Source organism: Osmia lignaria, chromosome 8 (genome assembly GCF_051020975.1).
Source record: "Osmia lignaria lignaria isolate PbOS001 chromosome 8, iyOsmLign1, whole genome shotgun sequence".
In the NCBI taxonomy this organism is placed as follows: domain Eukaryota; kingdom Metazoa; phylum Arthropoda; class Insecta; order Hymenoptera; family Megachilidae; genus Osmia; species Osmia lignaria.
Window position 1 is genome coordinate 12,349,965 of NC_135039.1, and position 13,669 is coordinate 12,363,633.

The following is a 13,669-nucleotide window of genomic DNA, read 5'->3' on the forward strand; positions in this document are numbered from 1 at the left end:
ATTGGTCGACGCTCAACTCGTTCAATGGCGTGGCAGTCACAGATGCAATGGAAGGGGAATCCTGGAGCGTCCAACTGCAACATCGAGTCTCTGCTTTTCCATACGAGTCCTAACCTGTCGGTTGTGCTTAGTCTCGATCACAACATCGATTCTATACGAAAAATAGTCTCGTGGAAAATACTAGGTCGTGTGTGAAAATTCCGTCTGGCTGGCCGGACGATCGCGTCGCGACGTTTGCTTTTTGCGGTTCGCCATTATTCACAAGACAACGCTCGGGGACGCGACGATGACGAAAAGCTGAGAGTACAGTGCTCGTATCGTGCATGAGGTAGGATCATCTTTGACATGTAATTTCAACAAGTGCAGTGTTATTTTGTAAATCTGATGATGGATACGTGTGAAACATCATTTTTAACCTGTTTGTGATTATCATACAGATTTTGAATATTGTTTCGTTAAGTGGTGACTGGTAAAACAAACAAGTTCTGAAATTGGTAAATTTTATTGAATTTCTACTTTAAATATAGAATAACAGTAGTAAAAGCAAATATCAATTTTAAAGAACACTTTATAAGGAGATTACGGTCTTTTAAATTTGTGTATTTTGATGTCATATTTTTTATACGGCAATTAGAATTAATGTACACAAAGGGGACTGCTGACGAATAGTGTGCAATCAATTGCGCGTGTTATTTAATAATCGTGTGCCGTAACTCCCGCTCAGACAAGTAAATATTTGAAAGTACCCGTTGGATCCGTTTATCGCAACTATATGTAATATTTTTTTTTCGTAACGTATAATGAATTTTGCAAATGACTTCCAATCGTAAATCAAGATTTACATCAAATTGTAATGCTAACGTTTGCCCCAGGGCCCGCAAATTTGAAAGACGGCACTGTGTATACAATTTACCGAATTAAGGCATTTAATGTAGCACGTGCATTTCGTAACGAGGTCATGATCCGGGAAGTTATGCCATTGGTAATACTTTCCTGAATAACAATCGTAATAAATTATATTTACCAAACGGTATAATATTTATATTGATATGTATTCATTAAGTATTATCTCTTTTTTCATTAAACTGTCCTTTTTTACCGACTTCTCAGTGTTTGTAAACAGAGCATGTATTTTTATGACAATGATTCATCGCGTATAGTAAATTAAAATAAAATGCAGTAATTGCACCCTGAATTTTCCACACTGCATTTATGGTTTTAGACACCATGTCGCTCATTGTAAACCGGTTTCACGACGGCCTTCTGAGAGCTATCAAATCGACGATAAAGTTATCGCCTTCATCAATTTTTACAGTATGTTGGGTATTTTGTAAGCATTGCTAAAAATATAGTCGAACCATAAACGCATCGTCGCATAAATCAAGTCATTTCCTTTCTTTTATAATAAAAGTATTAAGTCAGTAAATACATTGTATGTACAATACTACGCGTGGTTAAGCTTCCCGAGGGAGACTGCCAATGTAGGGGAGGAGGCTTCAAATATATAAGCGCCTGTGACCCTCCCACCACTCGCGCATAAACGTTTACGCGCGAAAATTTGATTTGATATTTCATATCTCTTAATTATATACTAAATATAATAACTAAAAATTATATTATTTTTGTCTTACTATTATCTATATTATCTAATACCATTATCTATAACGCCATTTTCTCTAAGGAAAACTATTTTACTCGGTACTGTATATTAATTAAATTTTTCATTTTTATTGTAATATATATTTGAAATTATCAAAAATGAAGTAAAATTGAAATGGGACAATTCGGGTGTTTCCCTTGTTAGCAGTCTAAATGAGATATGCCTAATCGTGGCTACGGTACTGTTAGAACGCTCCCAATACGGAGGACAACAGGGACACACGTATACACGTGCACGAAAGCGGTATCCCATCGCGCGTGCTCGAAAGTGTCAGTGAACTCAAATACACCCGCTAGGTAACCAACAACGCCGTCCCACTCGAATTTTTCCCCAAAGCGTTCGCCGCACACACTCGCTGGGGTATCGTCACTCTGAGCAAACATCCCTGGTAATTCGCCTGGCTAGCAAGGACGAACGAGCCGTGGATGAACCATACCGGGCGGATGTAATTTCCGTTCACGCAGATCCGAGCGAAATGCAACGATAAAAGCGGCCTATCGTAATTACCGGTGTCCAATTTCAGGCGTTCACCTCTGCTCGCGTTACTTCGTCTATCTGGATACATTGGCACATCTGGGGTTAATGACATGTAGGGCGCAAACATTACTTTAACAGAATTTAGTCATTATAGTCATCCCATCATGATTCTATAGGGTTATTATGGAGTATATTGAATAGGGTAGTTTGTAATTGGGTCTAAGTGCCTGTAGATTAGAGATAAAATTGCAAAATAAATATTAAAGGATTTGTAGTGACTATAAGAGCTTATAATGACATTAGCATAGGTATATACTTTGACTATAAGATGACTATTAGTGTAATAGTCATCAGTATAGCAATAAATAGCTTGATGTCATGATTGTAGATTGACTATAAGGTGACTATAAATGACTATTTATGATGACTATCAGATACCTATAACTACATAATTATTGAGCATGTATCAGGATTTTATTGGTGACTATAAAGTGACTATAAAGCTAATGATCTACCACGAAGTGACTACAGTGTACAACTATAATGTATCAATATTATCGACCGAGTAAATCCCTAGGGTAAATCCTTACCCTAGGGTACTAAATTACCGAAAAACCGAATGTTAAACCGATTGATTAATATTCTAACCAGTATAACCAAATTTAATTTCCCTTAATAATTCAGCGTGAGCTATGACGAGATTTCCCTGGGTCCCGTTTTAAATGTACCACATAAATCCAGCCGAGTTCTCATAAATTCACCATCGTGAAAACAGAAATTGCTGGTTGCACGTGGTACAGCAGAAAATATAGATGATTTAATAAACTGCAATGCTATCGAAGAATATTATTGTTGTTTGAAAAATGAACAAACAAGGAAAACACGAATGGTGATAATTTTTTAAAATGTTCAAAATGGCGGCCTTCCTGTGTATAGAAGCAATCGCGATAAATGGACATCAAAAATTTATAAGGCTCTTCCGCGATAAATTACCCATCGATCGGTTCTTCGTTGAAAGTTGAGGGTCGCAGCGGCCATAAACACCTAGGGTGAAAAAGTGGGCGGATCGATTGTAATGATAGAAAATATATGATTACCCATTAGAACGATAAAACTTAGCAAATTGAAACAATCGAGTATATCCGATGCGATCCTTGAGATTCCTTGAAGACAGTTTCACCGACCGACACGATCTGATTCCTCATCTAAGTTGCCCTAGATTCCACTTCGTTAGAATGGTTAGACTAGGTCACAGTTTTTAAAATCCTTTCTAAGTTTCCCAAGAAATCCAAAACGTATCATTCTGCCACATTGTGGGAATGAAATTCTGTTTCCATAAGCAAGGAATTGCAGCAACGAGTGTGTTATTTAATCCTGCGAACGGATCTCAAGCTTTTCTCTGTTACCAAGCTTCACGTTTATGTTTCCTTCTCTACCTATGTCCTTGTGATCCATCTACGTTACACCCGTGTGTCCCCGCTTAACCGCAGGTAATACGGTGTATCCAGTTTCTAGAATAAAATATCAAAGAGCCAGGGATGCGAAACGTAACGCGGAATGCCTTTCGTCCAGGGATCATTTCGTTTGGTTGCTTTCTAAAATTCTATAAGTTCAATGAAATTGATGAAATTCCAAATTCTCATTTGTTAAATGCAACAGGTTTTGTTTTGAACGATTAGATGATATAAACAACTATGCTGAATTTACGTGAAAAATGATTATACGATTCATCGCAATCATCGACTTTCACTCGTTGAACAGCAGGCTGCGATGGTGTGCTGTAAATTGCTTTCCTGTTCGAGCCTCTCACCCCTTGACCTTATTCTTCGTTTTCACTTCGTTGAGCGGTCGAACAAAAAGACCTCTCGTGTGTTCGTTTTATAATTCCTTATTGTGCGAATGTTCCTTTCTTCATTTAGGTTATGCACAATTTAGGCTTCCTTTAGTTCAGAGGAAATGTAGGGGAAGGAGGGTTCTACTATTTTTCTAGGTTAGGATCTTCCTGGCTCTCATAAGACCCTAACACTTATGCTTGGCTTAAATAAGTCTGTGCTGCACCCTACTGTACATTATCAATGGAATCTGTGACTCCAGTGAAGTTATAAGTGGACTGCGCTGAATTCTGATTTCGATGCCAAAGAAATAAAATTTATACCATTCTGTTCACAGAGATGAGCGGTTCTCGACTTGGCAGGGGCCGGGGTGGTCGCCTGGCCGTGTATGGGGGTTGTGCTGTGGTGGTTATTCTCCTGGTGTTCCTTTACAGAGCTGCCACTTCAGAGATGGCCAGGCTTCGAGAACTTCATGTACAATGTGCTCATCAACAAGAGGCGCTTGCTGCTCAGCTTCAAGGTATCAGTCCAGACTTGCTTCACCTTGTGGATTAAGATACTTGTTAGAGCAATTACCGAATAGAGCTTCATTGCATTGTCTCTGAAGCACTTAACATCATCTGCTACCTAAATAAAACTCTTCCTAAATGCTCTGCAAATCAGATATACTACCCTCGTCTTTTGAGGTGTCTCTGATTCAACCAAGTTCTTTATAAAATTCATTCAGATGCATTAATAAGTCTCTTCCATTCTCTTTCAGTGATATTCGAGTACAAAGTACGATTAGAAAAGTCCTTAGCCGAGGAGAAGAGCTCGAATGCAGCTGTGAAACAGGAACTTCAGCAACGTGCCTCTCGTGAAAAGTCTCTCAGAGATAAGGACAGCATAGAGGCGATGCAGAGGTTCAATTCCCTTCAGCAAACGTACAAGCTCCTTCAGACGGAGCACCAAGATCTGCAGGATGAGTGTAAGAAACGTGAAAAGCAGGCGTTGGAGGATACAAACAGATTAGAGGCGACTCTTCGTGAACTCCGTAGTCGGATCAGACAGGCACGAGAGGACAAAGAGAAGGCATTGGAGCATTTGAAGACCAAGTTCTTGGAGCTGGATACAGAAAAGACCAGGCTAGAGGAAAAGTACAATGACGTACTAAAGAACAGTGGTAATACTGATAGCACCATTGATCACCTGAGGAAGGAAGTGATGCAGCTGAAGCGTGAACTGGAAGAGGCTAAGGTATTTAGAGAGCTAAAGCCAGTATTTGGTGTATAGATAACTATACTGTCCCTAGGGCGTTCTATACCACCATTTGTTCCCTAGGGAATATTACTATGCTCAACAATGTAGAAAATACTTACTTTTATTTCCTTTTTTCTTTTGTACAGAAATCAAGCAAGGCTAGAATTCTTAGTCCAAGCGTGGAGAGTCCGCAATCAATGCAGAAAACGGATCAGCAGAAGTCTGGATCGCCAGGGAACCTGGAACAACCGGTCGGTCCGTCGCAACAGCAACAGGTAAGTCCACCGAACAACGACGATAAGAATCCGCAGCCCTTACACGCGCCCCTCGCTCACCACGCGATCGGAGACCCATTGCAATCGAACGAGCAAAGATTAAACGAGGAAACGAACGACGTCGACGTTCAGTTCGCTCAGAAGAACGGGAATATAGTTCCTGTCGGCCCGAACGAGGCGAAAGACGGAGAAGTATTGCAAAGACCTGTAGACGTATTAGAACAACCGCAAGAGAAACGGTACCAGAAGGTAGACAATGATCAGACGACGACCAGTAAGCCGGCAGATTACATTGTAACCGAAAGAGGAAAAGCTGAGGACAATACTGAGAATGTTAAGTCCTTTGCTACTGTTGGTAGTAATAAATTGCTGCAAACCTCTGATAAAGTTGAGAAAAAACTGGAGAAGGTCCAGGACAAAGCGGATGGGATTCTCAGTCACATATTGAGAATGATTTGACGAATAAGATGAGGCAATGATTTGTACTAAAAGAAAGTGCTTTTTAATCTAAACACCCAGGATGTATGTTTAAATATGGAACTTCATTGCTTTGCCATTGAATTATCGATGACTGAATATACCCTAGCTCAGGTTCTAACTGTGATTCCTTTTAAAACGACCCGTTTGATGTGTTGTGAAAATTTAAAAAAGAAATCCTGGCTCGTGGAGATTCCAAATAAGTGCCTTTAAATACTTCAGTTGTTTGCGCTTTCTCGGGATCAGAGTCTATTTCTGTGTAACCTTCCTGGTAATATTCACACATGCACGTAATTTGCATGGTTTGTAATGGGTGATGTAGATAGATGGACTTTTCTAATTGATTTGGACAAGTTGAAGGCACTACGTAGAATCATTAGCAGATCATTGTAGATTCAACGATGGTTTATGGAAATTGTTAATGTAATGATAGAGAATATGAAAAAGTTACTGAATTGTTAATGAAAAATATTTTTCTCCTATTACATCAAAATTAATAGAAATATTTAGATGCTGTTTCTGTTCCCTTCAAATGCACTTAACATTATACAGCTCCCTGGTTTTTATTTATTTCTCTCTAGAAATATATTTTAAATACTATACACTAATGATAATAAGGATCAATTTTATCTAAAATGTGTATAATATGATAAATGTTGAAGTAAGATAAAATTGTTTCATAATACCCTTACTTTTGCCAATATTAGGAGAATAACGTGATAAGAACAAGAGATCTGTATAGAAGTATTTTAAATGGTATAATTAAGATCAGAATTTTGTCTTCATGTTGAAACGAGAGATCCACTAACACTTTTCTATTTATATTATTTTGATGGTCACAGGTGTACTAGGTCTTGTAACATTTATTTTTTACATGGACTTTTTTTTAACCGAGATGTTGGAAGTGCAATATTTTAGATACTTTGTGCAGCAAACGAACAAATATTTGCAATGACTGTTGGTTTAAATGTAAAGTACTATTTTTTTTATTTTTTTTTTTATATACATTTATATTGTTATATTTAGTAAAATATTTCTATGAAATGGAATGTATTAGGCTGTCAAATATTATAATTAAACTTTCTTAATAAATTTTTAATGCACTTTTAGTATCTGTGATTCAATTGAAGGTCCCAAATGCATTGATTTGTATTAAAATTTTAATCAGTTGACAGCCTAATACAATTTAGAAGCTTTTCGAAAGGTTTTCTTGAAATAATTTAACAAAGAAATTAGTAATGTACATGTAGCTTGCAAACCGTATTGAATGTGCCTGTATGTTTGTGTTAATCAATGCATTAATAAACTGTTATTATTTTGATCTGCTTGCATTATTTCTGGCACCCCTGCACACTACCTAACTAAACTGATATGCTTCCGTTATTACTAGTTTGCTGTATGAATTGAAATTTCCTTATATTCTTGAGAACAAATTAAGAACAGTTGATTTGAGCTTTTTGGCTAATTAGTTTTAATAGATTTTCTTTTCTCTATTGGTGGAACAGTAGTTTAATCAAAAGGGGGTGGAAATGATTAAGATTTTCAATAGTTACAGAACATCTTTCGTAAATTTATTTAATAATATTTATTGTAAAATGTTTCTCTACAAATTTTATTACTTTCATCATTTTTCTTATTTTTCTAAACGATCTTAGTAAACGAGAGGTTAATGAAAAACTTTGCTGATTAATGTAGAACATACAAGTACGAAATTAATTTAAACTTTGCGCTTACGCTTTTTTGTCCAATAAATTGCTTCCCAGTAATTTGATCCTATACTGTTCGCATTAGAATGCTGTTGCTTTTTAAATTATTTAAAAATTATAATCGAATTTTTTGAGTACAAAAGAAATATAATTTTCACCTCTAGTTACTGGAAATTAGAAAATTATAATTTTCTACCATTAAACAGCATGCTTTACGCAATTATTTTTTAATTATGCGCTTTTATAGTTTCAAAAATAATTTTTCAAAGTGCAGTATCGAGTAAAATAAGCTTCTCTAGAGAAAATGGCGTTACAGAGAAAGTAGTTCTCAAAGTCTTCATTTTGACAATATTAATATTTAAAAATGATTTAGAAGGAAAATAATATAATTTTTATTCATCAAATATTATAAAATTTAGTATAGAATTACGAAATATGAATATTAAAGTAAATATCAATTCAAAATCTCCCGCGTTCATACGTAAGGAGTGGGAGGCTCTGGACCTATATATAGGGGGTCCTCCACTGCACGTAGTCAGTCACCCCGGGACTGCCCATGGGGTAGGACGGGATCCCGGGCAGGGGAAGCTTAGGGGGAGGCCCGGGAACCTGGACCCCCATGAGTAGATAAAAAGGGGATAGCGTATTATGATCGGTATGGCACAAACTATAAATTAAAATCGGAAAACGATTTTTTCTTCGAGAAAATTATATCTTAAGGAAGGTAAGTAATCTTAAATGTTAATATGAGATAATTAAAAGAAGGAAATCAATTAAGATTCAAATCTAAAGCATAAAAAATGAATTGATGGCTAAATGAATAAAAACTAAGTATCTGAGATATGTTTGTCTGGCAGTTAGAATATCCGTTAATTTTCGAAAGAACCATCGAGAAAATAAACATTTTCAGAGTACTGCGACCACCAGCTCGATGAAGCCAATTCCAGCCATGAAACTGGAGACTTCAACACCAGCGAGCAGTGGAAATCCAGTATCCACGGCCCTCGATAAGCCTCATCCTCTCGCGAAACCGGCCTCAAAGGCCAAACTTCCGGTTGGTGTACCACCGATTCCGGTGATGATCGATCAGAAACTGGAGAATCGTGATGAGAAGAGGAACGACCAAGAAGTGGCCAGAAAGAAGAAAGAGGAGCCTAAGAAAATTGAAAATCCAGAGAGCAAGGAGCACGAGGTTGAAAACGGCAATCTGGAACCGCCGTTTCCGGTGGTGTCCGGCAGGAGAGGGGAGGAGCTGCCTGCGGAAAGGAGGGGAAACAGGTGGTTCAACGTTGGACCAGGCGTACAGGAAATTGGCGACGAATTGAATCACATTCGACTTCCTGGGTACTATTTTCATTACTTGGTTAAATTTTATTTTTTATTTTTTAACGGAATAAATAAAATGGTTGTTGATCAACTTTTAGCCTAGATGATGGTGCAGAACGAAATGCCGAAGCAGGGGACGATCAATACGAAGGCGTTGATTATGATAAAGAACCCCAGCAGAAGAACAGTGATTTGCAATTGGTTGAGGGTGAAGACGAAGGCGAAGGTATAAAGTCAACGATTACTATTTTCCATAACAAATAAATTTCGAATTTTCTTGAATTTTTCTTGAATTTTTCAGATGAAGAAGATCAAGTAGACTATCCTCATAATTTGAAACAGGAGAAACGTGAATGAAGAATAATTTTTAGAAAAGGTAATAAGAAATAATAAAGAAAGCTTTCTTTCACTTATCAGTATTATTTAACTCGATTTTATTTTCAGATTTCAATGGTTTTAAGAAGTATGAGGCTCATTTAAGAGAAAAGCAATGGTCGTTTGTTGATTGGAAGTCAAAGTTCTAATAGGCTAATCTAATCACTGACATTAATTTATCAAGAGATAAAAAAAGAAGAAAGATGCACCATATTTCTTGTTTTTCTTCATTTTTCAAAACAAGACGCCTCCGTATGAGGAGCTAGCCAAATGGTGTAGATAGTTGATAATCTATACAGATGCTATTTAAGTGCCACTGCTTGACCAACGAGCAAATTCTATTTTTTATGAAGAGATTTGTCGACTGGTTTGAGCAGAGGATCGATAAAAGAAACAGACTGTATTTTTCTAGAATTAATTCTAAGATAGAAAAGATATGTATTAGAATTTCCACAATCAGAGGAAAACTTGGTGGAAGGATTCATACTTTCATTGGCAGACGTCGTTTAAAAGCCCTTAATCTATTTAAAGAAGTGTCTAAAAATTGATAGACAAATGTATTTGGTGTGTGAACAAAAATGGGATATAAATATTGGCGTAATTAAGAGGCTAGTCCACAAGGGAGAAGGGGGGTCTCAATTTAATTATGCCAATGGTTATAAACTATTTAAAGAACCATTACTTAATAATTTTTTAATTATAGAATTAGTGGATTCATTAGTCAGAACAGTATTTTACTTTAGAATATATATTAAATGTGGTATTTTATATCGATATAAGTTTTTATTGAATTATCATATATTTTTATATCTATACAGTTTTATAAAAGAAACTTAAACGTTTATTATGTAAGTACTTCTGAATTTCTATTTTCTCTCTGTTACTTTGTCAATTATAAATATTGTAATGTACGGTATCGAGCAAATTAGATTTCACTAGGAAAGTCCACATATTAATGATTCATATTCTGCCAGTGAAAGGATTGATCATTCTTTCCTTCAACAAGACACGTAAGCGGAATTTGTGACTTAAAGCACTAATTACTTAAGTGTTAACTGTGAAAGTTTCCAAAATAAGAACAATCAACTGGTTGTTCTTGTCGAAACCGTGCAATATGATCGGTGCAAAGGTACACGTGATTTATTTATTGCCTACTGGTCGTCGTTCAGGCGCTAACAATCAAGACTTAATTGAATGAAAGGAACTACTTTAAGGAATTTACTACGAGTATAGATTACTATTTGTTATGACCATAGATATCTACTTATACATTGACACAGAGAGAAGTGATTCACCTGTACATAAAATTCTTTTCGTAATAAAAACAATCAAAAATCATTGTATTCTGTTTAATTCTTCATTCCTTGTTCCTTAAATTATTATCATTATTCATATTTTGTCATTTGTTTAATACTGTACAATTTAAAACACTAAATATCAAAAAGTATTCTGCAACCTCTATTCCATTCGGCTTTTAAATTTTACATCAATTCGCGCGCGTTTCTAAAACGGTACAAGTGGCGCCATCTAGCGGTGATCTTCGGAACTAACCGAATGGAAAAATCCGTTTTTTAGCAAAATAAGGAACTTTTGGGCTTTTCTGAGGCCGCCAAACGATTCTACGACCTCGAATACATAAGAAAAATGCCCTCACAATCAATTTGAAGCTTTAATTAAGAAAATAAGAAAAATAGGCATTTCATGGACCACAAAATTGGCGCCCATCTAGCGGCGAAAAGGTGGAACTAATGAAATCCGAAAAATTCCGTTTTTTGGCAAAATAAGGAATTTTTGGGAATTTTCGAGGCTGCCAAATGATTCTGCGACCTCGATTACATAGGAAAAATGTTCTCGTAATTAATTTAAAGCCATAATTAAAAAATAAGAAAAATAATCGGTACTTTACCTGCTGTTTATATGCAAAGGGCCAAATTTCTTTCTTTTTGGCTTATTTGAATTTGTAAACCAAGTAAAAGCTTTCCTAACATCAAATATTGGCCTAATTATATGAAATAATGTATAAAACATGTTACATATCGAATTAACAATCATAGTTACTATTTTTCTTATTTGCTTAATTAAAGCTTTAAATTAATTGTGAAAACATTTTTTCTATGTAATCGAGGTCGTAGAATCATTTGGCGACCTCAAAAATGTCCAAAAATTCCTTGTTTTGCCAAAAAACGGAATTTTTCGTCTTTCGTTAGTTCCACCTTTTTGCCGCTAGATGGACGCCAATCTTATGGTCCATGAAATGCCTATTTTTCTTATTTTCTTAATTAAAGCTTTAAATTGATTGTGAGGGCATTTTTCTTATGCATTCGAGGTCGTAGAATCGTTTGGCGGTCTCAAAAAAGCCCAAAAGTTCCTTATTTTGCTAAAAAACGGAATTTTCTATTCTGTTAGTTCCTAAGATCGCCGCTAGATGGTGCCACCTGTATCGTTTTAGAAACGCGCGCGAATTGTTAAAAATTCAAATGACGAAACACAAAAATAAAGATACCGCAGTGCTTTAAACTTATTAAATTGTTTAAAAATAATATAATATTGTTTCTAACTGCTGTACACGTTAAACAAACTTATATTTTCATTTAAAAAGTAAGTTTTAAGAGGTGCAGATGTGTAATCGAAGACGTAGTTTAATTCTAAGATGATTATTAATGTTTTTGACTTTAATTCAACAGAAAAATGATATTTTAATCTTTTTTACGTATATTTTAACTTTTACTCTTTAGATAATCTCCCCTTTTAAACAATAAAGCAATAAAATAATTACATTTAAGTCACTGATTAAAAAACAGTGCTTCAGTTGTTATTAAATGAAGAAACTGATTACTTCCAGATGTACAACATATCTCTGTTAAAGGTTATTGGGGCAAGACAGATTTCTCTGTAATATTTATTCTTACAGATGTGTCAACGCAGTCATATAATGCAATATTTACGTGCATAAGATGTTTCGTAAAACTATGTGATAATACTTCGACATTATGTAACTTGCAAACATTTAGCAAACAAAGTAAAAAATGTTTTTTATTCTTCCTTATGATTTATATAATTTACAAGTATCAGAAGTAACTAAAGTGTTCTATTATCAAGTTTGCAATTGGTATTACTAAGCAGGGGTTGAACCTGCAAGGGGATCCCCCACCACTCTATGGCAGGGGGTTCCCTGAGCTCCACTGCTTATAACCTAGAAATTATCAAAATAAACCAATAAATGAATGCAATAATTCTCTTATTATGAATGAAAATCAAATTGGAATTGAAACATTTGATACCTCCAATGAAACTGGCCTCCTGATCCTCCCCCTAAGTCAAAATCCTGGGACTTTACCCTTCCATCCTTGCCCCAATTAAAAATCCTATTCAGAACAATTAGAATAAACAATAGAGCTTGTGAAATAATAAAAATCGTCCTCTGAATGAAATGCTTTCATTGGGAGTCATTGTCCTCATGCTTCCGGTTGCTGGCATCGCATAGCAAGTCAAATTGTATGTAAAGCACTAGGGATATTTGGATCTAGATCACATCGAACTTCTCAGAATACATAATCTTAGCTGATTTTATTTGCCAATGAGTCAGACGTGCTTATGTACATGTATGTACAGGTTATGTAAGCGTGGAACACGATAGGGAACAGTCGCAATTCCTAGAACAGATTTGCATTGCGTTTAATCGTTTCTGTAACGCTATGATACTACGAATCGTAATGACATTATGGTACCATTTTCCGAGCTATTTTTAGCCCGAAGAAAAGCTACATACAAAGAATAAAATTTATATTCATCGATAAAATTGGTTCAGTCGAATTTTTTGAAGGATGTCAGCAGGTTTACCTTTTGACACGAATTATTTGCAATTAGATGGTGTTTTGTAAATTCTAAGGAAATGGAAAAATAGGGATACTGTGTAGACAGATGTTAGTGTAATCATTATGCATATTCATGCTTGTTTTTGTTCTTATCTAAAGAGAGGGGAATCAATAAGAACACTTGTATTTTTTATATTGTTGTGTATCTGTTCTTATCACTCTCTTTGGAACAATCTTTCGTTATTCCCTCCAATTTAAGTAATAGGCAGTGAATAGTTTATCTTGAAAGTATAGAGACAATATTTAAAAGGAAACTTTGTGTACTTTGTCTAGGAGATGGGATAGGGTACAGATGCATGTAGAAGGGGTGTATCTATTACGGCAGGAAATTTTCAAATACTAATATGAAAGTATAGTAATCATGGAAGGAAATGTTTTGAAGTCCCACTTTAGCCAGATTGGCAAAAGGAAAGTTGGGAATCTTCAG

General features: G+C 35.6%; 1 protein-coding gene across 2 annotated transcripts; it reads left to right on the forward strand.

The window, feature by feature from the left end:
* Positions 1-33: 33 nt before the first annotated feature.
* On the forward strand, positions 34-10,692 carry LOC117606473 (uncharacterized). Of its 2 annotated transcripts, none has more exons than XM_076689434.1 (7): positions 34-328; positions 4,307-4,489; positions 4,730-5,205; positions 5,355-5,483; positions 8,577-9,010; positions 9,091-9,218; positions 9,294-10,691. In XM_076689434.1, the coding sequence occupies exons 2-7, from the start codon at positions 4,309-4,311 to the stop codon at positions 9,347-9,349; spliced, it is 1,404 nt and encodes a 467-aa protein (XP_076545549.1). In that variant the 5' UTR covers positions 34-328; positions 4,307-4,308; the 3' UTR covers positions 9,350-10,691. The 2 variants fall into 2 exon arrangements, with proteins under 2 accessions (XP_076545549.1, XP_076545550.1); XM_076689435.1 differs by lacking the exon at positions 34-328 and adding an exon at positions 336-494 and having other exon boundaries at positions 9,294-10,692.
* The last annotated feature ends 2,977 nt before the right edge of the window (positions 10,693-13,669 follow it).

What these genes read in the sequence shown, in the direction of transcription:
- LOC117606473 (XM_076689434.1), top strand. Translation starts at nt 4,309, where the DNA reads ATGAGCGGTTCTCGACTTGGCAGGGGCCGGGGTGGTCGCCTGGCCGTG. An exon ending in GCTTGCTGCTCAGCTTCAAG is followed by an intron (nt 4,490 to 4,729) that starts GTATCAGTCCAG and finishes ATTCTCTTTCAG; the next exon opens with TGATATTCGAGTACAAAGTA. An exon ending in AATCACATTCGACTTCCTGG is followed by an intron (nt 9,011 to 9,090) that starts GTACTATTTTCA and finishes ATCAACTTTTAG; the next exon opens with CCTAGATGATGGTGCAGAAC.